The sequence below is a fragment of the Clavelina lepadiformis genome, chromosome 1, assembly GCF_947623445.1.
Source record: "Clavelina lepadiformis chromosome 1, kaClaLepa1.1, whole genome shotgun sequence".
NCBI lineage: Eukaryota > Metazoa > Chordata > Ascidiacea > Aplousobranchia > Clavelinidae > Clavelina > Clavelina lepadiformis.
The window spans coordinates 3,295,257-3,319,562 of NC_135240.1; the positions used below are offsets into that span (position 1 = coordinate 3,295,257).

The 24,306-nt window shown below is 39.1% G+C and overlaps 4 protein-coding genes across 17 annotated transcripts; all 4 read left to right on the forward strand.

The window, feature by feature from the left end:
* The first annotated feature begins 497 nt into the window (after positions 1 to 497).
* On the forward strand, positions 498 to 4,482 carry LOC143470919 (uncharacterized). The gene is made up of 6 exons (XM_076969215.1): positions 498 to 694; positions 819 to 983; positions 1,145 to 1,359; positions 3,532 to 3,659; positions 3,859 to 4,079; positions 4,341 to 4,482. The coding sequence occupies exons 1-5, from the start codon at positions 602 to 604 to the stop codon at positions 4,077 to 4,079; spliced, it is 822 nt and encodes a 273-aa protein (XP_076825330.1). The 5' UTR covers positions 498 to 601; the 3' UTR covers positions 4,341 to 4,482.
* LOC143470895 (uncharacterized) lies at positions 4,083 to 10,509 on the forward strand. 4 transcript variants are annotated; one of them, XM_076969196.1, is made up of 16 exons: positions 4,083 to 4,583; positions 4,894 to 5,062; positions 5,357 to 5,446; positions 5,605 to 5,757; positions 6,011 to 6,128; positions 6,216 to 6,336; positions 6,494 to 6,680; positions 6,905 to 6,997; positions 7,145 to 7,295; positions 7,408 to 7,551; positions 7,673 to 7,851; positions 7,931 to 8,042; positions 8,107 to 8,201; positions 8,342 to 8,457; positions 8,652 to 8,991; positions 9,461 to 10,509. In XM_076969196.1, the coding sequence occupies exons 1-7, from the start codon at positions 4,315 to 4,317 to the stop codon at positions 6,534 to 6,536; spliced, it is 963 nt and encodes a 320-aa protein (XP_076825311.1). In that variant the 5' UTR covers positions 4,083 to 4,314; the 3' UTR covers positions 6,537 to 6,680; positions 6,905 to 6,997; positions 7,145 to 7,295; positions 7,408 to 7,551; positions 7,673 to 7,851; positions 7,931 to 8,042; positions 8,107 to 8,201; positions 8,342 to 8,457; positions 8,652 to 8,991; positions 9,461 to 10,509. The 4 variants fall into 4 exon arrangements, with proteins under 4 accessions (XP_076825311.1, XP_076825321.1, XP_076825315.1 ...); XM_076969206.1 differs by having other exon boundaries at positions 8,320 to 8,457; positions 8,652 to 10,509; XM_076969200.1 differs by having other exon boundaries at positions 8,576 to 10,509.
* A 954-nt stretch (positions 10,510 to 11,463) lies between these two features.
* LOC143469056 (uncharacterized) lies at positions 11,464 to 15,448 on the forward strand. Its single transcript, XM_076966613.1, has 6 exons — positions 11,464 to 11,660; positions 11,785 to 11,949; positions 12,111 to 12,325; positions 14,498 to 14,625; positions 14,825 to 15,045; positions 15,307 to 15,448. The coding sequence occupies exons 1-5, from the start codon at positions 11,568 to 11,570 to the stop codon at positions 15,043 to 15,045; spliced, it is 822 nt and encodes a 273-aa protein (XP_076822728.1). The 5' UTR covers positions 11,464 to 11,567; the 3' UTR covers positions 15,307 to 15,448.
* Positions 15,049 to 23,334, forward strand: LOC143469003 (uncharacterized). Of its 11 annotated transcripts, XM_076966532.1 has the most exons (20): positions 15,049 to 15,549; positions 15,860 to 16,028; positions 16,323 to 16,412; positions 16,571 to 16,723; positions 16,977 to 17,094; positions 17,182 to 17,302; positions 17,460 to 17,646; positions 17,871 to 17,963; positions 18,111 to 18,261; positions 18,374 to 18,517; positions 18,639 to 18,817; positions 18,897 to 19,008; positions 19,073 to 19,167; positions 19,308 to 19,423; positions 19,618 to 19,957; positions 21,485 to 21,586; positions 21,854 to 21,975; positions 22,135 to 22,392; positions 22,522 to 22,610; positions 22,900 to 23,334. In XM_076966532.1, the coding sequence occupies exons 1-7, from the start codon at positions 15,281 to 15,283 to the stop codon at positions 17,500 to 17,502; spliced, it is 963 nt and encodes a 320-aa protein (XP_076822647.1). In that variant the 5' UTR covers positions 15,049 to 15,280; the 3' UTR covers positions 17,503 to 17,646; positions 17,871 to 17,963; positions 18,111 to 18,261; positions 18,374 to 18,517; positions 18,639 to 18,817; positions 18,897 to 19,008; positions 19,073 to 19,167; positions 19,308 to 19,423; positions 19,618 to 19,957; positions 21,485 to 21,586; positions 21,854 to 21,975; positions 22,135 to 22,392; positions 22,522 to 22,610; positions 22,900 to 23,334. The 11 variants fall into 11 exon arrangements, with proteins under 11 accessions (XP_076822647.1, XP_076822715.1, XP_076822673.1 ...); XM_076966600.1 differs by having other exon boundaries at positions 19,286 to 19,423; positions 21,854 to 22,392; XM_076966558.1 differs by having other exon boundaries at positions 19,542 to 19,957; positions 21,854 to 22,392.
* The last annotated feature ends 972 nt before the right edge of the window (positions 23,335 to 24,306 follow it).

The following is a 24,306-nucleotide window of genomic DNA, read 5'->3' on the forward strand; positions in this document are numbered from 1 at the left end:
ATATATTTTTTCTCAGCAAAATATTTTAGAAATTCACAATATATATTTTGTCTCCCTCTAAAATTATTTTGTGCGTTGAAAAAATATTGCGACTTCGAAATATTTTGCAAAGTCGAAATATATTTCGCTGTGAAACTTCCACTACCGCAACAAATATAAATTCATCGCACAATATTTCAGAATCGCATCGCAACATTTCAAAATGTGTGCTTACCGTATGGCAGGCGTAGTTGATGAGGTGTTCGGGAAAGGAATAAGGTTACCAGTCACAGCCACAAATAGTGAGAGATAGTAAGCTTTTGCAAGCCTTAGCAAGCTTAGGTGTAGGCTACACGTTAAACATTGTGAGGTCTTTTGCAAGTTCAGTATGCAAACAAATTGTCTAGGGCTTGGCTGTATAGGTTAGGCCTACCGAATGTAAGGTGTGGGGCTATAGGCTATGTTGTTTTTTTGTCGCGAAAACATTACAATAATTTTTTCTTGTTCACTATAGGACAGGCCAAAGCTGTTCATAACAGCAAAAATTTCAACTAACTTTTTAAGAAATTTGTTTTATAAAATGAAGTGTACCTTCTTAGTGTGAAAGCTGATCTTCATTGCAATGAATTGTGTTGAGTGCCATAATGAGCGTGGCCGCACTATAGTAGCAAGACTACTTGCTGAAGAACCATTGACACGGGGCCTTTTTGATCGGGTGACTTATTTGATCGATACTTGATAAGTTGATACTCGATAATATGACATTTAAGAAGGAAGTCAGCCTAAAAATCGCAGCACCTAGAGTCTAGACTTTCCAAACCACCATGTTTTTATTAAAGACAAAGAAGCTTGAAGACCAGGCCTGTCCTTTGCTTGAAGCTTTGGTTATGGCATCTAAGTCTGACGTGAGTACGATTGTTGGAAAAACTCGTCGAAATTATCGCAACCCAAATGATGAAGGAAAATCCGCCGCCCATTATCTCAGTAAATCAGCCATTGACAAGGTAAGTGCCTACAATCTATTTTTGTAATGTTAAAGGGTTATTTGGAAAATGGAACTGTGCATTTTCTGCCTGAGAAGTAAAGTTTTTAGCACCAACTTTAATAGATGAAAATTATTTGCTTTGAAAGGTATTTGCTGTTAACAAAAGTAAATTTCTCAAAGGAATGCAAAGTCCTGGCATGTCTTCTTCGCCACAAGCCAAAGTTGGATCTATTGGATAGCCAAGGTGCTTCACCGTTAATCACGACGCTGTTGAATCGAAAAGGTCGCGCCGAACAGATGCTGTTGGATGCTGGCGCTCAGCCAAACTTTTGCTCAAACAACCCTAAGCACAAATATCCTATCGCTCCTTTAACTCTTGCTGTTGCCAGACATGGGTATGTTGTGCTGGTTGTGTAATGACCTGTTTTTACCGACTTACAAACAGTAGTATTGTACGAAATACTTCACAAATACTTCTTAATGTATTATATATTAATTACGGCTCGGGTTCCAAATAGCGACTGTCAATAGAGCGACCACACGACAGCGACCTCACTTCTTTTATTAAATCCAAGGCTTAGGCGCACACGCACTCTTTCACCCCCTCCACACCACATATACCTTCCATCCCCCACACCTCTCTACACACGTATGCACGCACAAACAGGCAAACACTGCGTAGTGAAAGATTGAAACCAAAAGGGACTTTAAAACAACCAAAAGTCTTGCAATAAAAATCAAGCCACGTTTATTTCTAAATTGTGAGCAAGGGCTCGAAGGAACTGCCGCAGATCATACTGGCCTCGATTTTGCTGTACAACAGTGATTCGTGTGTTCATTGTCACCTATCTTTTCATTCGCTGAGTCAGGTCTCTGCCTTGTAGTAGCTGGGTTCGGTTTGCCCCTTGAAGGGCTTCCTCCCGTCTTAAAGCTTCGATGAATCGAAAGATGGAAGGATGATGAGTTTCCGTTGATCCCTGAAACACATTGTGCCAACTCTCTAGCTGGTTGTTGGTTCGTGGCAGTCCCGCATCTTGTCTGGCTTTCACACTCCGCATATGTACGGGAAACAATGGCTGTCGTCTGTCTCCCCGTCTGTTTCTTCGGCCCACGTAGTGGTCTTCGAAGTAATTTACGAGAGGCATTACTTCTGCTTTCCTTTTCCGTCTGATGGTTTGACGCAGATTTGTGGAAGAGCCAACAGCTGCTGCAACTTCTTCATTAACTTCGGTCAATGCATCCTGCACGATTCTTCGTGGTGGATCCCGTGCTCTTACTGCAGCTGTTTTTACACTGTTTTCAACTCTCCTGGCTGCCACTTCCGTAGGGTTTGGTGGATGCGTGTGGACGCCACTGCTCACTGGGGGCTGTTGTTGCTCACGATACTGAAGGCTTGTCGTTAGGCGACCTTTACAACCTGTTTTAGCACATCTCCAATTGATTGTATTTAACTTTGTTTTGTCTTTCCTGTACAAAAAGCCTTCATAACTTATCATGTCACTTCCTTTTCTTGAAATTATAAAATCCATTGGGGCAAATTTTTCAAACGACCTTAAAATTAATGTGACACGTCATAGTGTTGCCTTCCATTTATAAATGCCTCATTCGACTCAGTGAACACGAGTTAAGTCTAGGCTTACCATACGTCCCGTTTTAGCCGGGACAGTCCCGCTTTTAAAGGCTTTGTCCCGGCGTCTCGATCAGTCAACTAAAAGTCCCGCTTTGGCATTTACTGAGCCAGCATTGCCCCACACTACACGAATATTAGCATGATGTGATTGGTCTGTTTAGCTAACTTCCTGAAGAGTGATGCGTGTTCTCGTTTCGTTGTGTTAAATGTGAAAGTAATTGTTACATCATTGTAGCGGGTAATTGGTCCAGTGGTGAGTTGATTGTTAGCGCATTCGCTTGTTCACTGTTCAGTAATAGTAGGCTAGGAGGAGGAGATGATCCTTTTGCAGTTGGGTTATTGAAAGAACTTATTTCGTACGGTTCCGGTACTTGTTTGCATTTTCTTCTGCAAAAACCATTTGAATGTGAAAGCCCTTATCACCTGCAAAATTAAAACTGACTTTTCCTGCTGTGGTTTTTATGAGAAAATAAAGTTGAATATAGACTTCTGGAAGAAAGTATTGTCTACAGAAAAGTATGATTGGACGATTATGTAAATTTACAAATGCTTGAACATTGTTTTGTTTCCTAGCAAAATCCATTATTTTAGTTTTTCTTGGTGTCTTACTACTTTAGTTGTCCCTGACGATAGGAATCCAAAATAGTCTCATACTTCTAGTAAAATGTAAACCACATTTATCTGATAGGGCTTGTTGTTCTGAAGCGTCCCGCTTTTCAATCAAAAAAATATGGTAAGCCTAGTTAAGTCGCTATCGTAACAGTCCTGTTTTAATGCGGTCGGCATTTATACCATCGCTGTTTGGAATGTCGCTCACTTGATTACGTCGCTATTATGAAGTCGCCATTATGACAGTCGCTGTTTTGACAGTGGCTATCCGGCCTGGATGCCATTAATTACGCAGTACATGGATGTATGTGTTTTTCTAACATTTCAGTCCTGGCGATCGCAGCCTGCTTCCGGCTATCCGAGCTCTTCTTCAAACAATATCAGACATCAAACTCGTGCCACCCGATCCCAGGAATGGAAGAACTGCGCTCATGTTTGCGGTTGAAAAGGGAGAAGGTGGTTAAACTGATGTAAACCTAAGCATGGGCAATGAGCATAAATCCCTAATCCTGTAACTGCCTGAGATTGTGGAATATAAAACCCAAATTCAGGACCATAATTATTCTGTTCCATCTTTCTGTTCCAGTCAATAGCCACTTTTACATACGATAAAAGCATTATTGTACAAAGGCTTCGACAAAGTTTTCTTTTATAGAAATTGACCTGGTGAATGCCTTGCTTGAGAAGCAAGCGTCATTGAAAGAATGTGATGCCCAGTGCAGGACACCTCTTCATCTTGCTGTCAATGCAAGTGGCCCATCATCTGCCCTCTTTGACATTCCTGATCTGCTGATAGAGAAAGGCGCCAGTCTCACAGTTGCTGATAAATTTGGACGGGTTCCTCTTCATTACGCTTACGTGAAGATTGGCAATTAAGTTTAGCTTCTTAGACACTTGCATTATCTCATTTTATTTTCATGAGCAATAAATTTGTACAGGTCCGGTTGATAATGATATGATGAAATCATATGTATAATGCATTAATGCTATTGCTAAACATGAGAGTTATGCATTCAAATACATCTCCATTGTGTAACATTAAATGAAGCAACAAGAGAAACTATTGTATTACGGTTGATAACAACGCATGTATTTACAGCAATGAGCATCTATGCCATTGAGCTTATTATTTCTCAGAGAATTGGTTACTTCGGAGAAAGGGTGTGATCCCATTGAACTCACGACACTGCTCACTTCAGGAATGTCCGGTGAGGAGGTGGACACCGCTGACGCTTCAGGTCGAACTCCTCTTCACGAAGCTGCTCGTCAAGGTACGATGATATGCTGCATGCATCTCGTCGAGAGAGGGGCAAACATCAACAGACAAGATTCGGATTGCAACTCTCCAATGAGCCTCGCTGTCAAAGCCGGCCATAACAGGTGAGGTTAAGTTCTTAAGCACTGGTCTTTTTCTATGAAGTCTATTGAAAACGTGATATTTTAAAGTAATTGTGCCATGTTGTGGAAAATTATTTGGTTGTCAGTTGTCGCATCATTCACTTTGCTGTTTTGCATTCACCGCTTAACTGGGTGTCTTGTTTTAAGCGAAATGTACTTCATGCGTATCTGATCAAAGTATTGTGAACTCTATGAACTCATGTTTAGATTTGCTTTTAAATCGAGGAAATGGTTGTTGTTTGTCTGTAAAAGCTGATGAGCACTAAAAGAATTCTTTGACATATTTTTCCAGTTGTGTGATGATGTTGATCCGGAAAGGTGCTAACGTCAACACAAACGTAATCACAATCCCACGTCCACTAAGTGGAGCTGATACCCAGGAAGAAACTTCCCACAGGAAATGGAGACTGAAGTCTGCTATTGCCCCGCCACCCAAGCCCACTTGTGAACCGGCTTTCAAGGTGAAACTACTTAATAAAACATTGCACCAAATTTTTGGGAAAATAACAACTGTAGAAGTGTTCATGTTGTATTGGACACTAACATGTATAAGGTCCTTTCCCAGAGTATAAGATTACTAGACGTACAACGCGCAGAATATAGTGTTAATGTTCAATACAGTATGAAGATTTTTGCGCTTACTGTCTTTTTTGCCAAAATTTGCCCCATTCAATTCTCCCAAAGTTATACTTAATACATGTTAAGCTACAGGGGAGCTCTCAGCCATGCACATTCCAACCTTGTGTTTGTTACAGGTTGTTGTGGAGAAAGGCTGGCAAGGTGTTACTTATGTTATGCTGGATAGGCTTGAAGCTTGTGGAGTGAAGTATGCGTCAGCAGTAGAAGTGAGCACCAATTTACCATTAATGTTTAAATAATAGTTTTATTTTTTAGTCTTTAATGTCTCATTAAATGTTACTTTTAAACTTCTGTTTTTATTTTGCATTGAATACCAACCACATCTGTCCACGACTTTGCGCCATTGTTTACATTTTCTTTGCAGTCGGCGATGCGAGCTCGAAAATACCAGGTCGTTTTATCTCTACTTCGCAAACAGAGAGTTTCTAGCAAGCTGTGTGAAAAGAATGACCTGAAGCAGAACCTTCTCCACGTTCTTGCAATAAATCGACCAACCAACACTGATGTTCAGATCAAGGTAGAAATGATTTTTAGATTTCCATTGCTCACCCTGCATCGGAGATGAAGAAAGTTGTCATGTTGAATTTAATTCCATGATAACTGATACAAATCTCCAATAGCAAATGTGACATATTAGAACAAGGGCTATGGTGTAAGAAAACTTATAGCCACTACTCTTATGTCAACAAGCATATGTTGGGCGTAATAACCTTTGTTTCCTCTTAAGCATGGTTTCCTCTTAAGCATCGGTTCACACTAGTGTTCTTCAGGTGGCAAAAGTCTTAATTGAATGCGGTGTGCCAAGTTACACAACTGATGAGCGTGGATGCACACCATTTCATTATGCTGCTTTTACGAAGAACCTTACACTCATCAAGGTTTTCATTGGTATGCACTATGCAGTGTTAGTTACCGTGATGCCCTGTATTTTAAAGATAGCTAACCTTCACGGTCTCTCATTTATTTGTTTTGCAGAGCGAAATCCTTCTTCGTTCCGAGGCATGATCGCACTCACTGATTTGGCAGGTAGAAATGCTTTTGCCGCTCTGCTGTGGAACTCTGCAATTAATGATGACACAACTGCTAACATATTGAAGTAAGTCTTAAATTAAAATTGTAGAAAATTTAGTATTTTGTAGAAACTTTATTTCAAATTAAACTGTGCATGTATAACAGCTCGTAAATCAAAACATGCCATTTTAAACTTGTGTTTCTATCGACATTTCAAAGCAAAATTTACCCGGTTCTCTTAGACTCTTCCTGGAGCATGATCGTGGAAGTGGAGCGATAAATTGAACTTGTCGATTCCCGATCCCACTCATCGAGGTTTCTTCTCCTGACTGCGATCCGGCTATTGTCGTGAACGATTACTTCAGCGGCGAAATCGAGAGCATCGTCATCAACCCACTGACAAGAGCCATTCAACTGAAAGCTCATCGGGTGAGGCGTCTTAGTGTCTGAAATGAAAACATTAACTTTTCATTTTTATTCCTATTTTTCTTATTTGTTTTAGTATTTATTTAACCATCTCATATGTTATTGCAACAAAGTTTTTTCTGCCCATGTATTATGCGCTTCATGGTCAGTATTGGTTTTTTGTTTGCCGTTGCACACCTTCTTAACAATATGTTACATTGTTACTATCATGGTAATTTACTGTACAGGTGATTGACCTCCTGTTGGATTACAACGTTGACATCAATATTCAAGTCGATGGAATCAAGAATCAAACACCACTCATGCTGGCTGTACAACATGTGGGATTAGCTTACAGAATCTGATTATTGTCAATAATAAACATCTGTGGATGTATTTATCGACCAAGCATTGCTTTCTCAGTATTTTTTTTTCGATTTATGTAGTCAATGCAACAGTTAAATGTTGTTCATTGTTGTTAATTTTAGAATGATGAAGATGTCGTTAAAAAGTTGCTTAACCACAAAACGCCAGTCTTGCTGTCAGCATTGGACAGTGACGACCGAACGGTCCTTCACCACGCTGCTAAACCAGTTGCTTACGGCTGCTGGGAAAACATAACCAATTAACCATACTGAAGTAAGTCAGTAAGTGTGCTTGCTCAGGTCAAGGCTTCACCTTGATTCACCTTGCTTCAATTTATTAAAATTGCTGTTTCTCAGACGAAATAGCTTTTTCATTGCTTTCTCAGGCTTCTCGTTGATCAAGGGGTGATCAAGGGATCCCCCAAGTTGGCAGATTCGGAGGCACCGCACTCTCGTATGCTCTTGAAGGAGGATCTGGAAGAATGTCTGACGAATTACAAGCTGTCATGAACATCGATCGTGAAAAATGGGTCAGTTGCTCTTTTAGAATTGTTTGTCAGCCATTAATTTTCTATAATTTTGTGTAATTCCACATTTTCAAAGAACTTTTTGCCAAAATAGCACAGAAAATTTTTTTCTCCCATCATTCAGGTAAAGCCAAGCTGCATCACAGCAGAGGTGTCTGACAACATCATCTGGAGCACTTCAACTCCTAATTTTGAGGAAGATGCTGTCACCATCCTTAAGAGGTTTAGGAAAGATGAAATGAAGAATGATTCAGAGCAACCCACACCACATCCAGATCTTCTATCCGGTTTGAGAGAAGCAGGGTCAGTTGGTCAAACTTTGATCGGGGAGCGGGGTAATTGGCAGGCTTCCCTATTTAACACCCCCTCTAATGCCATCAAGGAATTTGCAAAGTACTTTAAACTGAAGACGATGGAGAGAGATCATGGCGAGAGAGAGATGGAGAGATGGAGAGAGATGGCACACAATTGCAAATCTTAAAATATTGCTATGTGTAGGTAGCAGCCTTGTTCTAACAGCTAACTAACTGAAAAATGACGAATTATCTTGTCATTAAGGTGGAGCAATATCTCTTGGAGAAAAAGTTAAAAATACAGATTTAACCGGTGTCACCAATACTTACAACGAGTATGTCGTTTACAGCCCTGAACAGGTAACTATCTACATTATGCTTGCTGCAGTGTATTAAGCTTAGTAGCAATTTATTGCGATTTACACTACCACATCGATTCATTTACATGATGCTGTGATTGAGTCAATTTTCATCCAAGTTTACATCCGATACTTGGTCAGATTCGATGTTGAAGATGATGAGAAGCAATCTTCATCCAGGAATGATCCATTTCCTGCACAAATCAGCTCTTCTAAGTCCACAAAATAGGCTTGCAATCTTGCTGCAGCGCCGTTTGGTATCGCATTTGGAATTTTGATTTTTATTTCTAATTTCTATTTCTAATTTTGACGTTTTATTCCCAGTTTATGTACATAAGTTTTGTAGCGTTTTAACGAAACCTTCATGTGCTATAGTGATGTATCATTCACACCAGAAACGGTTGAATGTTGAATCGGTCGGAACCAAATACAATCTCTCTCTCACTTCCAGGTGCTCAACTTGCACGGGAATGGTCTAGGCAAGTTGAAGGGAATCAACACGTTGTCGCAGTTGAAACGCTTGATTGTCAGTTTTAACGAGCTGAACAGACTGGACGACATTGCTTAGATGCCGCAACTGGAGCAGGTTGATGCCAGTTTCAACAAAATCAACTCTTGCTGACATTGTACTTCAGTTCGGTGCATACATAATTGCTTATATAAGTTATGAGATTTTAATTGGGTCAATTCACTCACTGTGATGGGTAATTGGATGAATAACTGCCACTTGGGGCGGGGAAGCATCGTAAGCAGCATATTGCGTTCCTTGCCCTGTGAAAGATGAAATAAATGCAAGTATTTAATATAGATAATTAAAAGTCACATCTTTTTGTAATATGTTGGACATGGGGTCATTCCATGTCAAATCACCCAATGGGTTTAACCCCTACAGTCTTAGCATAATTAGCACAAATCTAAAATATTAGCTCAATCGGACCAGTGGTTTTGGAGATATAGGCCTTCGAATTTTCGAATTTTTGCAAAAACGGACGTGGCCGCCAAATTTTCGGCCCTGATATTTTGGTAACCGGTTGACCAATTTTGATGAAACTAGTGTCATTGGAAAGGTGATTTCACAAGGAATCCAAATCTGTCTTCTTTTCCTGATAAGAGCAAGTTAAATGCGTATGACCTTGTGGATCACGTGACCTTGAAATTAAATTAAGTGCAAATTATACCCCAAGAGCCAAGATGTTACCTACAACATATAAAAAATCCCGAGATGTAATATTTTTGGTTTAATAATAAAATACATTTTAGTGGGCATGCCTGACCATAAAAGGACCATTTTGAACCTTCTAAATCTAATGCATTAATGCTGCTGCTATCCATCCATCTGCTGCTGCTACTAATTCTATGGATATGGCAGTTTTGTGTCGGATAGCGGGGATTCCGGTTGTTCGGGGTACGGATTAACGAGGTCCCACTGTATACGGTCTTTGAAATATTACTGGTAACCAACTATGAAATTTTAATGCAGCCGAAATTCGCTAAACGCTAGATGACGCAGCAGAGTTATTTTCATATACAGTACTGACAAATCTTGGCAGAGCTGTGAGAACGATAACTTGCGTTTAAAATGTCTATTATATAGAATAGATTGTTGCTAAAAATTTAGATTCTGACATTTCATATACGTAAACTCAAACGAATCTTGACATTTTCCAAAAATGTTTGAATATCTATAATTATAATTATGAACAATAATCATATTCATATAACGCACCATCACCACGCACCGCACCACTTATGCTACTTGATGAATACTATACGGTGGATTTTGAATAATATTATTTATATTTGTGCTTTAAAATCTAATGTGCTGCAACACTTTATTTTTCTGATAGTTAAGTTATAAACAGAATAATGGTTCCAACCTTTATGTTAAACTTCTGAGCAAGATTAGCATAGCGTACTAATATGTGTCTTGCATGCTCAAAAAATGGGTTCCAAATCATTTTCGTGGTACATGAGTCCGGCTTATTTTCAATATAAGTGCTGTCGGCATTTTGTGCGTAAAAGATAAGTTTTTGCCCATTTTCAAAATTTGGAGCTGAAAAAGTATTAACTGCAGTTGAATAGTTGAGTCAGGTAATAAAGCATGTAATTATAACATATAATTATAGTTGTATAACTATACATTATCATTATCATATATAATCACAACTTAACTTCGTGAGAAGGTATCTTTGTTTTATTTCTTGTTATCGCTTATTAGCAATTTAATTGTTGTCGTAACTCGTAACTGTATGCTACGCCTACACATCGCGACATTTGTGCTTAGTCATTAAAAGTGACCTTGACGTTTGCACTTGCAGCGATGATTTATCCGAATCGTGGAGAATTTCACTTCAGTTTTGCACAAAAATTATTTACATTGTACTAGCTGGCGAAATTGTATCGTTTTGATATGCACACAATGTTTTCAACGAAAAGTCTGCTTTGACACTCGAATGCAAACTTCTGTCGGAATCGCACCGCTACGGTTCTTTCTTGCAAACTTTATTTGTTATGCTGTCGCCAATGTCTATAAGGAAGTTGCTTCCAAAAATTTTTTTTTGGGTTTTTCAAGCGCTTCCGTAGTGTCCCTGTAAAACGACAATAAATTAGTTGTTTTTTGCGCCCAGTAGCGACAACTACGGTAGCCTGTAAAGGCCACAACAATTATAATTTGGGTTCCGCAAAATATTTATGATCACCACAAAAATATTTCACGTTAGCGCAAAATTTTTATGATCACCACAAAATATATATTTTTTCTCAGCAAAATATTTTAGAAATTCACAATATATATTTTGTCTCCCTCTAAAATTATTTTGTGCGTTGAAAAAATATTGCGACTTCGAAATATTTTGCAAAGTCGTAATATTTTGCGAAGTCGAAATATATTTCGCTGTGAAACTTCCACTACCGCAACAAATATAAATTCATCGCACAATATTTCAGAATCGCATCGCAACATTTCAAAATGTGTGCTTACCGTATGGCAGGCGTAGTTGATGAGGTGTTCGGGAAAGGAATAAGGTTACCAGTCACAGCCACAAATAGTGAGAGATAGTAAGCTTTTGCAAGCCTTAGCAAGCTTAGGTGTAGGCTACACGTTAAACATTGTGAGGTCTTTTGCAAGTTCAGTATGCAAACAAATTGTCTAGGGCTTGGCTGTATAGGTTAGGCCTACCGAATGTAAGGTGTGGGGCTATAGGCTATGTTGTTTTTTTGTCGCGAAAACATTACAATAATTTTTTCTTGTTCACTATAGGACAGGCCAAAGCTGTTCATAACAGCAAAAATTTCAACTAACTTTTTAAGAAATTTGTTTTATAAAATGAAGTGTACCTTCTTAGTGTGAAAGCTGATCTTCATTGCAATGAATTGTGTTGAGTGCCATAATGAGCGTGGCCGCACTATAGTAGCAAGACTACTTGCTGAAGAACCATTGACACGGGGCCTTTTTGATCGGGTGACTTATTTGATCGATACTTGATAAGTTGATACTCGATAATATGACATTTAAGAAGGAAGTCAGCCTAAAAATCGCAGCACCTAGAGTCTAGACTTTCCAAACCACCATGTTTTTATTAAAGACAAAGAAGCTTGAAGACCAGGCCTGTCCTTTGCTTGAAGCTTTGGTTATGGCATCTAAGTCTGACGTGAGTACGATTGTTGGAAAAACTCGTCGAAATTATCGCAACCCAAATGATGAAGGAAAATCCGCCGCCCATTATCTCAGTAAATCAGCCATTGACAAGGTAAGTGCCTACAATCTATTTTTGTAATGTTAAAGGGTTATTTGGAAAATGGAACTGTGCATTTTCTGCCTGAGAAGTAAAGTTTTTAGCACCAACTTTAATAGATGAAAATTATTTGCTTTGAAAGGTATTTGCTGTTAACAAAAGTAAATTTCTCAAAGGAATGCAAAGTCCTGGCATGTCTTCTTCGCCACAAGCCAAAGTTGGATCTATTGGATAGCCAAGGTGCTTCACCGTTAATCACGACGCTGTTGAATCGAAAAGGTCGCGCCGAACAGATGCTGTTGGATGCTGGCGCTCAGCCAAACTTTTGCTCAAACAACCCTAAGCACAAATATCCTATCGCTCCTTTAACTCTTGCTGTTGCCAGACATGGGTATGTTGTGCTGGTTGTGTAATGACCTGTTTTTACCGACTTACAAACAGTAGTATTGTACGAAATACTTCACAAATACTTCTTAATGTATTATATATTAATTACGGCTCGGGTTCCAAATAGCGACTGTCAATAGAGCGACCACACGACAGCGACCTCACTTCTTTTATTAAATCCAAGGCTTAGGCGCACACGCACTCTTTCACCCCCTCCACACCACATATACCTTCCATCCCCCACACCTCTCTACACACGTATGCACGCACAAACAGGCAAACACTGCGTAGTGAAAGATTGAAACCAAAAGGGACTTTAAAACAACCAAAAGTCTTGCAATAAAAATCAAGCCACGTTTATTTCTAAATTGTGAGCAAGGGCTCGAAGGAACTGCCGCAGATCATACTGGCCTCGATTTTGCTGTACAACAGTGATTCGTGTGTTCATTGTCACCTATCTTTTCATTCGCTGAGTCAGGTCTCTGCCTTGTAGTAGCTGGGTTCGGTTTGCCCCTTGAAGGGCTTCCTCCCGTCTTAAAGCTTCGATGAATCGAAAGATGGAAGGATGATGAGTTTCCGTTGATCCCTGAAACACATTGTGCCAACTCTCTAGCTGGTTGTTGGTTCGTGGCAGTCCCGCATCTTGTCTGGCTTTCACACTCCGCATATGTACGGGAAACAATGGCTGTCGTCTGTCTCCCCGTCTGTTTCTTCGGCCCACGTAGTGGTCTTCGAAGTAATTTACGAGAGGCATTACTTCTGCTTTCCTTTTCCGTCTGATGGTTTGACGCAGATTTGTGGAAGAGCCAACAGCTGCTGCAACTTCTTCATTAACTTCGGTCAATGCATCCTGCACGATTCTTCGTGGTGGATCCCGTGCTCTTACTGCAGCTGTTTTTACACTGTTTTCAACTCTCCTGGCTGCCACTTCCGTAGGGTTTGGTGGATGCGTGTGGACGCCACTGCTCACTGGGGGCTGTTGTTGCTCACGATACTGAAGGCTTGTCGTTAGGCGACCTTTACAACCTGTTTTAGCACATCTCCAATTGATTGTATTTAACTTTGTTTTGTCTTTCCTGTACAAAAAGCCTTCATAACTTATCATGTCACTTCCTTTTCTTGAAATTATAAAATCCATTGGGGCAAATTTTTCAAACGACCTTAAAATTAATGTGACACGTCATAGTGTTGCCTTCCATTTATAAATGCCTCATTCGACTCAGTGAACACGAGTTAAGTCTAGGCTTACCATACGTCCCGTTTTAGCCGGGACAGTCCCGCTTTTAAAGGCTTTGTCCCGGCGTCTCGATCAGTCAACTAAAAGTCCCGCTTTGGCATTTACTGAGCCAGCATTGCCCCACACTACACGAATATTAGCATGATGTGATTGGTCTGTTTAGCTAACTTCCTGAAGAGTGATGCGTGTTCTCGTTTCGTTGTGTTAAATGTGAAAGTAATTGTTACATCATTGTAGCGGGTAATTGGTCCAGTGGTGAGTTGATTGTTAGCGCATTCGCTTGTTCACTGTTCAGTAATAGTAGGCTAGGAGGAGGAGATGATCCTTTTGCAGTTGGGTTATTGAAAGAACTTATTTCGTACGGTTCCGGTACTTGTTTGCATTTTCTTCTGCAAAAACCATTTGAATGTGAAAGCCCTTATCACCTGCAAAATTAAAACTGACTTTTCCTGCTGTGGTTTTTATGAGAAAATAAAGTTGAATATAGACTTCTGGAAGAAAGTATTGTCTACAGAAAAGTATGATTGGACGATTATGTAAATTTACAAATGCTTGAACATTGTTTTGTTTCCTAGCAAAATCCATTATTTTAGTTTTTCTTGGTGTCTTACTACTTTAGTTGTCCCTGACGATAGGAATCCAAAATAGTCTCATACTTCTAGTAAAATGTAAACCACATTTATCTGATAGGGCTTGTTGTTCTGAAGCGTCCCGCTTTTCAATCAAAAAAATATGGTAAGCCTAGTTAAGTCGCTATCGTAACAGTCCTGTTTTAATGCGGTCGGCATTTATACCATCGCTGTTTGGAATGTCGCTCACTTGATTACGTCGCTATTATGAAGTCGCCATTATGACAGTCGCTGTTTTGACAGTGGCTATCCGGCCTGGATGCCATTAATTACGCAGTACATGGATGTATGTGTTTTTCTAACATTTCAGTCCTGGCGATCGCAGCCTGCTTCCGGCTATCCGAGCTCTTCTTCAAACAATATCAGACATCAAACTCGTGCCACCCGATCCCAGGAATGGAAGAACTGCGCTCATGTTTGCGGTTGAAAAGGGAGAAGGTGGTTAAACTGATGTAAACCTAAGCATGGGCAATGAGCATAAATCCCTAATCCTGTAACTGCCTGAGATTGTGGAATATAAAACCCAAATTCAGGACCATAATTATTCTGTTCCATCTTTCTGTTCCAGTCAATAGCCACTTTTACATACGATAAAAGCATTATTGTACAAAGGCTTCGACAAAGTTTTCTTTTATAGAAATTGACCTGGTGAATGCCTTGCTTGAGAAGCAAGCGTCATTGAAAGAATGTGATGCCCAGTGCAGGACACCTCTTCATCTTGCTGTCAATGCAAGTGGCCCATCATCTGCCCTCTTTGACATTCCTGATCTGCTGATAGAGAAAGGCGCCAGTCTCACAGTTGCTGATAAATTTGGACGGGTTCCTCTTCATTACGCTTACGTGAAGATTGGCAATTAAGTTTAGCTTCTTAGACACTTGCATTATCTCATTTTATTTTCATGAGCAATAAATTTGTACAGGTCCGGTTGATAATGATATGATGAAATCATATGTATAATGCATTAATGCTATTGCTAAACATGAGAGTTATGCATTCAAATACATCTCCATTGTGTAACATTAAATGAAGCAACAAGAGAAACTATTGTATTACGGTTGATAACAACGCATGTATTTACAGCAATGAGCATCTATGCCATTGAGCTTATTATTTCTCAGAGAATTGGTTACTTCGGAGAAAGGGTGTGATCCCATTGAACTCACGACACTGCTCACTTCAGGAATGTCCGGTGAGGAGGTGGACACCGCTGACGCTTCAGGTCGAACTCCTCTTCACGAAGCTGCTCGTCAAGGTACGATGATATGCTGCATGCATCTCGTCGAGAGAGGGGCAAACATCAACAGACAAGATTCGGATTGCAACTCTCCAATGAGCCTCGCTGTCAAAGCCGGCCATAACAGGTGAGGTTAAGTTCTTAAGCACTGGTCTTTTTCTATGAAGTCTATTGAAAACGTGATATTTTAAAGTAATTGTGCCATGTTGTGGAAAATTATTTGGTTGTCAGTTGTCGCATCATTCACTTTGCTGTTTTGCATTCACCGCTTAACTGGGTGTCTTGTTTTAAGCGAAATGTACTTCATGCGTATCTGATCAAAGTATTGTGAACTCTATGAACTCATGTTTAGATTTGCTTTTAAATCGAGGAAATGGTTGTTGTTTGTCTGTAAAAGCTGATGAGCACTAAAAGAATTCTTTGACATATTTTTCCAGTTGTGTGATGATGTTGATCCGGAAAGGTGCTAACGTCAACACAAACGTAATCACAATCCCACGTCCACTAAGTGGAGCTGATACCCAGGAAGAAACTTCCCACAGGAAATGGAGACTGAAGTCTGCTATTGCCCCGCCACCCAAGCCCACTTGTGAACCGGCTTTCAAGGTGAAACTACTTAATAAAACATTGCACCAAATTTTTGGGAAAATAACAACTGTAGAAGTGTTCATGTTGTATTGGACACTAACATGTATAAGGTCCTTTCCCAGAGTATAAGATTACTAGACGTACAACGCGCAGAATATAGTGTTAATGTTCAATACAGTATGAAGATTTTTGCGCTTACTGTCTTTTTTGCCAAAATTTGCCCCATTCAATTCTCCCAAAGTTATACTTAATACATGTTAAGCTACAGGGGAGCTCTCAGCCATGCACATTCCAACCTTGTGTTTGTTACAGGTTGTTGTGGAGAAAGGCTGGCAAGGTGTTACTTATGTTATGCTGGATAGGCTTGAAGCTTGTGGAGTGAAGTATGCGTCAGCAGTAGAAGTGAGCACCAATTTACCATTAATGTTTAAATAATAGTTTTATTTTTTAGTCTTTAATGTCTCATTAAATGTTACTTTTAAACTTCTGTTTTTATTTTGCATTGAATACCAACCACATCTGTCCACGACTTTGCGCCATTGTTTACATTTTCTTTGCAGTCGGCGATGCGAGCTCGAAAATACCAGGTCGTTTTATCTCTACTTCGCAAACAGAGAGTTTCTAGCAAGCTGTGTGAAAAGAATGACCTGAAGCAGAACCTTCTCCACGTTCTTGCAATAAATCGACCAACCAACACTGATGTTCAGATCAAGGTAGAAATGATTTTTAGATTTCCATTGCTCACCCTGCATCGGAGATGAAGAAAGTTGTCATGTTGAATTTAATTCCATGATAACTGATACAAATCTCCAATAGCAAATGTGACATATTAGAACAAGGGCTATGGTGTAAGAAAACTTATAGCCACTACTCTTATGTCAACAAGCATATGTTGGGCGTAATAACCTTTGTTTCCTCTTAAGCATGGTTTCCTCTTAAGCATCGGTTCACACTAGTGTTCTTCAGGTGGCAAAAGTCTTAATTGAATGCGGTGTGCCAAGTTACACAACTGATGAGCGTGGATGCACACCATTTCATTATGCTGCTTTTACGAAGAACCTTACACTCATCAAGGTTTTCATTGGTATGCACTATGCAGTGTTAGTTACCGTGATGCCCTGTATTTTAAAGATAGCTAACCTTCACGGTCTCTCATTTATTTGTTTTGCAGAGCGAAATCCTTCTTCGTTCCGAGGCATGATCGCACTCACTGATTTGGCAGGTAGAAATGCTTTTGCCGCTCTGCTGTGGAACTCTGCAATTAATGATGACACAACTGCTAACATATTGAAGTAAGTCTTAAATTAAAATTGTAGAAAATTTAGTATTTTGTAGAAACTTTATTTCAAATTAAACTGTGCATGTATAACAGCTCGTAAATCAAAACATGCCATTTTAAACTTGTGTTTCTATCGACATTTCAAAGCAAAATTTACCCGGTTCTCTTAGACTCTTCCTGGAGCATGATCGTGGAAGTGGAGCGATAAATTGAACTTGTCGATTCCCGATCCCACTCATCGAGGTTTCTTCTCCTGACTGCGATCCGGCTATTGTCGTGAACGATTACTTCAGCGGCGAAATCGAGAGCATCGTCATCAACCCACTGACAAGAGCCATTCAACTGAAAGCTCATCGGGTGAGGCGTCTTAGTGTCTGAAATGAAAACATTAACTTTTCATTTTTATTCCTATTTTTCTTATTTGTTTTAGTATTTATTTAACCATCTCATATGTTATTGCAACAAAGTTTTTTCTGCCCATGTATTATGCGCTTCATGGTCAGTATTGGTTTTTTGTTTGCCGTTGCACACCTTCTTAACAATATGTTACATTGTTACTATCATGGTAATTTACTGTACAGGTGATTGACCTCCTGTTGGATTACAACGTTGACATCAATATTCAAGTCGATGGAATCAAGAATCAAACACCACTCATGCTGGCTGTACAACATGTGGGATTAGCTTACAGAATCTGATTATTGTCAATAATAAACATCTGTGGATGTATTTATCGACCAAGCATTGCTTTCTCAGTATTTTTTTTTCGATTTATGTAGTCAATGCAACAGTTAAATGTTGTTCATTGTTGTTAATTTTAGAATGATGAAGATGTCGTTAAAAAGTTGCTTAACCACAAAACGCCAGTCTTGCTGTCAGCATTGGACAGTGACGACCGAACGGTCCTTCACCACGCTGCTAAACCAGTTGCTTACGGCTGCTGGGAAAACATAACCAATTAACCATACTGAAGTAAGTCAGTAAGTGTGCTTGCTCAGGTCAAGGCTTCACCTTGATTCACCTTGCTTCAATTTATTAAAATTGCTGTTTCTCAGACGAAATAGCTTTTTCATTGCTTTCTCAGGCTTCTCGTTGATCAAGGGGTGATCAAGGGATCCCCCAAGTTGGCAGATTCGGAGGCACCGCACTCTCGTATGCTCTTGAAGGAGGATCTGGAAGAATGTCTGACGAATTACAAGCTGTCATGAACATCGATCGTGAAAAATGGGTCAGTTGCTCTTTTAGAATTGTTTGTCAGCCATTAATTTTCTATAATTTTGTGTAATTCCACATTTTCAAAGAACTTTTTGCCAAAATAGCACAGAAAATTTTTTTCTCCCATCATTCAGGTAAAGCCAAGCTGCATCACAGCAGAGGTGTCTGACAACATCATCTGGAGCACTTCAACTCCTAATTTTGAGGAAGATGCTGTCACCATCCTTAAGAGGTTTAGGAAAGATGAAATGAAGAATGATTCAGAGCAACCCACACCACATCCAGATCTTCTATCCGGTTTGAGAGAAGCAGGGTCAGTTGGTCAAACTTTGATCGGGGAGCGGGGTAATTGGCAGGCTTCCCTATTTAACACCCCCTCTAATGCCATCAAGGAATTTGCAAAGTACTTTAAACTGAAGACGATGGAGAGAGATCATGGCGAGAGAGAGATGGAGAGATGGAGAGAGATGGCACACAATTGCAAATCTTAAAATATTGCTATGTGTAGGTAGCAGCCTTGTTCTAACAGCTAACTAACTGAAAAATGACGAATTATCTTGTCATTAAGGTGGAGCAATATCTCTTGGAGAAAAAGTTAAAAATACAGATTTAACCGGTGTCACCAATACTTACAACGAGTATGTCGTTTACAGCCCTGAACAGGTAACTATCTACATTATGCTTGCTGCAGTGTATTAAGCTTAGTAGCAATTTATTGCGATTTACACTACCACATCGATTCATTTACATGATGCTGTGATTGAGTCAATTTTCATCCAAGTTTACATCCGATACTTGGTCAGATTCGATGTTGAAGATGATGAGAAGCAATCTTCATCCAGGAATGATCCATTTCCTGCACAAATCAGCTCTTCTAAGTCCACAAAATAGGCTTGCAATCTTGCTGCAGCGCCGTTTGGTATCGCATTTGGAATTTTGATTTTTATTTCTAATTTCTATTTCTAATTTTGACGTTTTATTCCCAGTTTATGTACATAAGTTTTGTAGCGTTTTAACGAAACCTTCATGTGCTATAGTGATGTATCATTCACACCAGAAACGGTTGAATGTTGAATCGGTCGGAACCAAATACAATCTCTCTCTCACTTCCAGGTGCTCAACTTGCACGGGAATGGTCTAGGCAAGTTGAAGGGAATCAACACGTTGTCGCAGTTGAAACGCTTGATTGTCAGTTTTAACGAGCTGAACAGACTGGACGACATTGCTTAGATGCCGCAACTGGAGCAGGTTGATGCCAGTTTCAACAAAATCAACTCTTGCTGACATTGTACTTCAGTTCGGTGCATACATAATTGCTTATATAAGTTATGAGATTTTAATTGGGTCAATTCACTCACTGTGATGGGTAATTGGATGAATAACTGCCACTTGGGGCGGGGAAGCATCGTAAGCAGCATATTGCGTTCCTTGCCCTGTGAAAGATGAAATAAATGCAAGTATTTAATATAGATAATTAAAAGTCACATCTTTTTGTAATATGTTGGACATGGGGTCATTCCATGTCAAATCACCCAATGGGTTTAACCCCTACAGTCTTAGCATAATTAGCACAAATCTAAAATATTAGCTCAATCGGACCAGTGGTTTTGGAGATATAGGCCTTCGAATTTTCGAATTTTTGCAAAAACGGACGTGGCCGCCAAATTTTCGGCCCTGATATTTTGGTAACCGGTTGACCAATTTTGATGAAACTAGTGTCATTGGAAAGGTGATTTCACAAGGAATCCAAATCTGTCTTCTTTTCCTGATAAGAGCAAGTTAAATGCGTATGACCTTGTGGATCACGTGACCTTGAAATTAAATTAAGTGCAAATTATACCCCAAGAGCCAAGATGTTACCTACAACATATAAAAAATCCCGAGATGTAATATTTTTGGTTTAATAATAAAATACATTTTAGTGGGCATGCCTGACCATAAAAGGACCATTTTGAACCTTCTAAATCTAATGCATTAATGCTGCTGCTATCCATCCATCTGCTGCTGCTACTAATTCTATGGATATGGCAGTTTTGTGTCGGATAGCGGGGATTCCGGTTGTTCGGGGTACGGATTAACGAGGTCCCACTGTATACGGTCTTTGAAATATTACTGGTAACCAACTATGAAATTTTAATGCAGCCGAAATTCGCTAAACGCTAGATGACGCAGCAGAGTTATTTTCATATACAGTACTGACAAATCTTGGCAGAGCTGTGAGAACGATAACTTGCGTTTAAAATGTCTATTATATAGAATAGATTGTTGCTAAAAATTTAGATTCTGACATTTCATATACGTAAACTCAAACGAATCTTGACATTTTCCAAAAATGTTTGAATATCTATAATTATAATTATGAACAATAATCATATTCATATAACGCACCATCACCACGCACCGCACCACTTATGCTACTTGATGAATACTATACGGTGGATTTTGAATAATATTATTTATATTTGTGCTTTAAAATCTAATGTGCTGCAACACTTTATTTTTCTGATAGTTAAGTTATAAACAGAATAATGGTTCCAACCTTTATGTTAAACTTCTGAGCAAGATTAGCATAGCGTACTAATATGTGTCTTGCATGCTCAAAAAATGGGTTCCAAATCATTTTCGTGGTACATGAGTCCGGCTTATTTTCAATATAAGTGCTGTCGGCATTTTGTGCGTAAAAGATAAGTTTTTGCCCATTTTCAAAATTTGGAGCTGAAAAAGTATTAACTGCAGTTGAATAGTTGAGTCAGGTAATAAAGCATGTAATTATAACATATAATTATAGTTGTATAACTATACATTATCATTATCATATATAATCACAACTTAACTTCGTGAGAAGGTATCTTTGTTTTATTTCTTGTTATCGCTTATTAGCAATTTAATTGTTGTCGTAACTCGTAACTGTATGCTACGCCTACACATCGCGACATTTGTGCTTAGTCATTAAAAGTGACCTTGACGTTTGCACTTGCAGCGATGATTTATCCGAATCGTGGAGAATTTCACTTCAGTTTTGCACAAAATCGAAAATGAAAAAGTGAAACCTATATTATACAAGTACTGTACTGTACGGAACGTAAGTACTGTATTCCTATTAAGCTTACAAGTAGTTCTTATCAAGGTGTTAAGTAATACAGTGCTTAGCATCAGTTCTTACTTGGGATTTTGAAATACGATATAAACCACTGTAAGCTACGTTACACATTCTAATAGTGGAACCAAACTGCAGATTTACACAGATTTTAAAACATTTAATATTTGGTAACGAAATTTTTGCTGGATATTTCCTCCCGAACTTGTAATATTTAGCATTTGTTAAAAAGCGTTTGTTTTCTTTCTCCAGCCGCGGATGATTTTATCAAGAAGAACGGCCGACTGCTTACAGTAAACAGCGAATTTTATATGGCAAAATTGTGGACCGAATCCGGCGTATCGAAATAATCATATGAAGCAGTTGTTCGCACTGTCAGTGGTCATATTAGATGGATTCTACGTAACAGTAGTTTAAATAACAGATTTAGAAATGTCTGACTAAGCTGCAGCCGCTACTGTTAAAATGAAATCTGAAATGAACCCACAACAGTCAAACCTCAAAATTAAAAAAAAAACCTTACATTCAAAAAGGGCGCACAAAAAATATACTTCAACAAGCAAGGAATGGTGCATTTGAAAAAAATTCAATGAAAACAGTTTGCGGCCGGTAATCTACAAATCTACACACTTTGCAAGTGATGTGGACGCAATGCCATTACCATGATTGGATGTTCCAGTCGACAATTATGCATAAAGCTATTTGCACAGAGTTTTCTTGAGACAAATTTTCTTATTCTGCAGTCAGTAGGAGTCCTTAAATTCAAGTATAAGAGCAATATAGCAACAACGGTGCGTTATGAAGTGGAGTGAAAACCATTACCATATCACTGTTATTTTAGTATGTTATTTAGTATTATTTTGATTTTATTGACAACAAATACCTGATTGTTTCATCACAAAAGCTCATTGTTTGAGCAGATAATATTCAAGAACAAACGCGCGATTGTGAGGAGGAGGTCCAGATCCTGCTCAGATACGGACAACATTCCAACATCGTCGCTCTCGAGGTGAGTCCGGTGGGGTCTTCACTCTTCACTCATGTAGTCATCATCTACACCAGGGCTTCTCAAACTATGGGTCGCGTAATGAAATTTTAGGGTCGTAATTTTAGTCTAGTGCCGGTAGGTTGTAGTCTTGCCATGATGTCAATCTGAAGTGGCCAAGTTTTTCAAAAAATCACATGGAAATGACTGCATTTTAGGGCCGTTATGTAAGCGGTCCTTGATGACTTTACAACCAGCCCGGCCTGTGCACATGGAAAAGGGCTATTAAATATTTTTATTGTCATGTTAATAGGCTAATGTATTGGAAGAAGAAGTCAGAAGAACTTCCCACACTTTCTACTTTAGCCAAGGATTATTTGGGACTAACAGCAACATCAGCCCCGTCAGAAAGAATATTTTCAATTGCGGGTAACTTGTATACAGCAAGAAGAAATTTACTGGGGCCAGAAACTTTTCGCACCCTAATGTTCATCAAATGCAATCCAACAGTTTTTGAGCAAGTGAAAATGTAAATGCGAACCAAAATTTTTGTAATTTGTAGTTCTCAGTAGCTTCTTTCCTTTTGCATTTATTTTAATTTTACACACCTTATCGCTGACGCCTTACCGCTATCAGCTTTGTTTATTCGTTTGATTACGTTTCATTGCCTGTCTTAATTGTAGCCTATTCGTTGTTAGTCTTTGCCAGTCGCTCAAACTTTTGGTTGTTAACAGTCGCTTAAAATTTTTTTCTGTGTTTGTATTTTTCAGTACTCATGATTAGGAATAGTTGAAATATTCGAAACAGAAGCTGTAGTTGTTTACGGAGGTCTGACTTTATGATATGTGCAACTCCTTGAATTTTTCTGTCTCAATCATTTAAAGATGACCTTGATAAATTTAGGATAACTCGGTACGCCTCATAGGCAGCGTGATATGCTTGCATTAGCTATCCGCCCTAAATCGATCTAACGTATCATGCCTTTTGTTGGCCTGTGTAATTAGTCTATCTTGTATTGTGGACGACGGAAAATGACGGCAGGAGAAATGGTGGTACTGGCAAGTTACGGAAATCAGTGTTTCCTTCCCAAACTGTAAAATATATGAATTTAAAACCCAAATCTTCTACTGTTTTTTTTTGAAAACGAATTGTTCTTTTGATTACGATCCTGCCTCTCTAAACGATTAACCAAATACTACCTGACGTCACCAACAGCAGGATGGTATACTGATAGACAACCACGTGACGTGAGGGGTTGTGACTTGTGACCATGTGCAGGGTGCTCGCAACCATGTGACATCACGGATAGCAGGTTGCTCATGAACACCAGCAGGCTGCCATTGGTGACGTCACAATCAGCATGTGCTCAGTTCTTAGAACTCCTAGTGAGATTATACCTATCTCAAGGCATAACTGTTTTCATTAAACAAAGGACATCACGTAGGCTTTTGACCTATACAGGATATGTTTAGGCCAAGCGCCTTACCCTCACCTTATGTAATATAACACTATTTATTATAGAATCCATAGATGCTCAGAAGTCACTGCAAATTTGCGTATGTCCTACCGCATGTTTTCTATACAAATTCTACCAACATACCACGTGACAAAAGGGATTACTCATTCGAACACGATTAGTCTTATAGCAATTTATAACTCGATACTAACTATAAACTTAATATTTTAGACTGTAAACCATTCCCATTAAACTGAAGTACTG